The sequence below is a fragment of the Argiope bruennichi genome, chromosome 9 (genome assembly GCF_947563725.1).
Source record: "Argiope bruennichi chromosome 9, qqArgBrue1.1, whole genome shotgun sequence".
NCBI lineage: Eukaryota > Metazoa > Arthropoda > Arachnida > Araneae > Araneidae > Argiope > Argiope bruennichi.
In genome coordinates, this window is record NC_079159.1 from 19,646,035 (window position 1) to 19,650,313 (window position 4,279).

Genomic DNA, 4,279 nt, shown 5'->3' on the forward strand with positions numbered 1-4,279 from the left:
GCTTCAGTTTCAAAGTACCATAAAATAAAGGTGAGTGAATTGCTTTTTTTTTTCTCTCATTGAGCAATAGTAAATATTTCAATTATATTTGGAAGAAAAAAGTATCATTCGTTTCAAACAATCCTGTTGAAAACAAATGGAGTTCTGGAGTAGGCATTTCCTCAGCTGTATTGAAAAACAAAGATGAACAATTCTTTTTTAAAAAATGCAGTGCGAAACTTCAATAGCTTTCTTTCTAATCATTTCTTGATATTTTTATGTAATGTTATCAAATTGTTATACTGTAATTTTTAATGCCTCCTTGCTTAGTTTTACTTTCTCATTATAAAGCATATTAAAAGAAAATCCCTAAAATATCAAAAAAATCTATCTCTAGGGTCTGATAATGATAGATGTAAAATCAGTATTGATGACAAAATTGTATATCAATGCTGATTGAATGTACAACAATATGACTAGGATTAAATAATTCCAAAAGGTTCCAAATTGTTTATTGGTTTTTCTTTTCTGTATGCAATACTATATTGTTAAATACAGAAAAATTATTTTCTGAAGATTACATTATTGTTGGTGTTTCAGAGAAAAGAACATTTACGAATTTTTTTATTCACTATTTCTGAACATGTTCTTATATAAGCTCTAAGAGAACCAAAAAATGTGATGAATAAACATATTTAACAATATAGTAAAAAAAATCATGTTTTTTTTTTAATTTCAAAATAAAATAGTAGAGATTTCATTTGTTAGAAAAGAGTATAATTAATATATGTTTTAAAAGTCAACCTTATAAATTAAATGTTTTAAATGTAACTAACGGGATCCTGAATGATAGAAAGATGCATTTTTTGCTTTTTCTCAAAGAACAGTTTGTTTGTTTTTCAATTTCGTTAGACAAAAAACAAATTATTTTCACTATAATAATACGACACCTTGTATCACAATATGTATAAACATTTTTTATCTGTTAAATAGATTTTTTTATTTAATACTGAACAGTATTTTAATTTTAAGATACTATTTATAAAGGATCATATAGATTTACAAGATACAAAATATTCATTTTTCAAAATTTCCTTTTTTAAATATTTATTTTTTAAAAATTTTATTGTAACTATATTGACGTGAAACTAAGATCATTGAAATTATTGAATTACTCACAAATTATAATTTTCAATTATCTTATTCAGAATTCTTTTTAGAGCACCGATTTTCAGCTATCAACTTGCAGAATATCGTACCACACTAAATATTCCATTTGCAGTTAAAAAACAAATACTCCAAGAAAGAAATATTCACTATCATTTTATGAAGAATATATCTCATTCGTTCTATATATATTAAATTTACTTCAGCTGCAAAATTTATTTTGAAAAATTCCTTTATTTACAACGTAAATTTCAACTATTTCTGACAAAATTTCAGTTTCAAGTAAAGAGAATAAAATTGTAAATAAAGGAAATCTCGAATTCTTTGGCAATAACTTTTCATCAGAATTCTGTTTATATTATATAAATTTTTACTTGAAATATTTTTTAAATAATTTTTAATTATGAAGCAGTTTTCAATTCTATATTTTTGAAAAATATCAGATTTATTAAAAATGCATGTTTTTTAATTATTTTTAATTGCCTTCTAATCCTAATACAGTTATTTAATACTCGGAATAAAAAGATACTGATTAGTAATTTTAACATTATAATTATTAAGAATCCATTACTCATACAGTCCGCAAATGAAAAATAAAAGCTCTCTAATTGAAATCGTTAGAATTTTTATAAAATGCATCATTTAAATTTTATATAGATATTTTTTAATTTCAGTTTATTTTTTAATAATGAAATCAAATTAGGTAAATTCTTTATCACTTTAATTATTATTACTTTCTGCTGTTTCTCTGATTTAAGAGATCAGTTTAAGAAAAAGGAAAGATAGATCAAGTAATTCTTCTATATAAAATATAATATAATATAATATAACATAATATTTTAATATAATATTTTTTCATTTATAAATATAAAATATAATATTTTCTATTTAATCTTTTCAGATGTTTCTTCTCGTCGTCTTTGCTTGCATTGCATTGGCTCAAGCCGTGAGTATTTGTTTGTCTTTTAATAGCCAAAGTAACATATTTTAATTTTCAATTTGAGCCTTAGTGAACTTGCTAATCTCCCCCAATTTTGCATCATTTGTTTACTTCTATCATATTTTTAACAGAAACAATTGAAAGGTTATAGAAAAACATTGATTATAAAACACTTTCACAAAACTTATTTTGTTGCTGTTGTTTCTAATGACACTTGCCAAGGACAAGCTCGCTGACGAAGTCAACGACTTTAAACCCAAGGGAGCGTCTCTTGTTTTCAGTAGCGCCAACTAGGGCCAAGAGTACGTCTTAGCTACTCACGCATCACATTCTCTTGCACAGCCCCTTTTTACAGGAGAGCACATTCTCACAGATAGAACAGATTAAGAACAACCATGCCCGAACCGGGACTCGAACCCAGATCAAGGGAAAGACACACTACCCCTATGCCAGGACACCGGCACACAAAACTTATAATCAAACTCAACGTTAAACAATACCTCTAAAAACAATAACAATAAGCACACAAACACTTTATGCAAATTGCATTCCAAAACTACTGACTGTATTTTAAACACATAGTATTTTATTTATCATGAAATAACAATGCTGTACCTTAAAAGAAGAAGAACTTCGGAAGAAAAAAAACCAAGCCCAAGCATACAAAACTTCAAGTGAAATAGTATTTTTATTATCACTCAAGCTATATTACCGGGTTTGTTTTGTAGTTGAAAAATGCTTACTGAGTAATTCTTTTACAACATTATTTCTTAAAATTTTGATTATAAGAAATTTGATCAATGAATATATATATATATATATATATATATATATATATATATATATATATATATATATATATATATATATATATATATATATATATATATATATATATATATATATATATATATATATATATATATGTACTTTATATTCATGAGCACATTATCACAAGTTTTAATGAAAATCAAGCCATGGTAGTTTAGTGATACGGTCTCTGCCCGAACGTGATACAGGAAGATTCTATACACCGAAATCGATTCCAGGAAAGATCTGTGGTGTATGCAATAAACCCCACGCACTGTACCAAACAGTCTCCCATTAGTGCGGTGTGGAAGTTGGAAAAGTTTGTAAAATTAAGTTATCCAAGCCAAAAGCCTTCATCTTCCTTCCAAAGAGATGTTAATATAACAAAAGGGAACTCAAATATGTAAGAATAAATCATTAATATTTATTTCATACAAAGCATTCGAAATATTTCCTTTCTTTTTATGGAACAACCTTTAACCCATGTGCTAATATATTTTATATACATTATTTTCAATTGAATTTTCTAATTTTCGTTGTCTTTTATAAAACTTTATAATACCAGCTAACCAATAAAATACAAGTCTCATAACTAAAATTATGTAGGATTACATAATGGAATTAATTCTAAAAATATGACGAGTTAACAAGTTGGCCGTCAAGCAATAACTAATCAAGATTAGTATTTAAACCGAATCATGTTGCCCATACCTTAATAAAACTTTATTTTTCAGTCTTTTCTTCCTGCCCAACCTTATGATTACGGATATGCCGTCAATAATCTCTTCAGCCACCAGTACAAGCAAGAAGCCGGAAACGGTGTTGGAGGTGTAGTGGGAAGCTACGGTACCGTTGATGCTCGAGGAAACTTCCAATACAGGAACTATGCATCGGGTGCCGGATATCCCATCTACGGCTATGGATTAAATGGATACGGGCTCAGATACGATGGATATGGACTTCCATATGGAGCTTATGGAAATCTTGGTTATCGTTATGGAGGTGCATTAGGATACCCCGCCTTGATTTAAGTTGCGGCCATCTCTGTTATGAAAGGGAGGCACTATTCTTTTCAATAGCGCCTAACCTTAAAATATTTCATCTTTAAATTTCTAGTGCATGATTATTGTAACTATTTAATTTTCTTGATATTCGAAGAATTTATGAGTTTAATTTATCTTCTATAATGAAAATAATTTAAAATAAATCTTTACAATAACTTATTATTTTGTTTTGTATTTCTTATTTTTTCGTTATTTTTCCCAACAGTTGTCCTTATTTCTTCTCAAAAACCTACTTTTGATATATATATATATATTCTAACAGAACAGCGGTTGTACTTTCATTTCAAAAAATGAAAGCTGGATTTATCATGGATGAATT

The 4,279-nt window shown here is 27.2% G+C and overlaps 1 protein-coding gene across 1 annotated transcript; it reads left to right on the top strand.

The window, feature by feature from the left end:
- On the top strand, positions 1-4,047 carry LOC129984774 (glycine-rich protein-like). The gene is made up of 3 exons (XM_056094729.1): positions 1-30; positions 2,048-2,092; positions 3,631-4,047. The coding sequence occupies exons 2-3, from the start codon at positions 2,048-2,050 to the stop codon at positions 3,925-3,927; spliced, it is 342 nt and encodes a 113-aa protein (XP_055950704.1). The 5' UTR covers positions 1-30; the 3' UTR covers positions 3,928-4,047.
- The last annotated feature ends 232 nt before the right edge of the window (positions 4,048-4,279 follow it).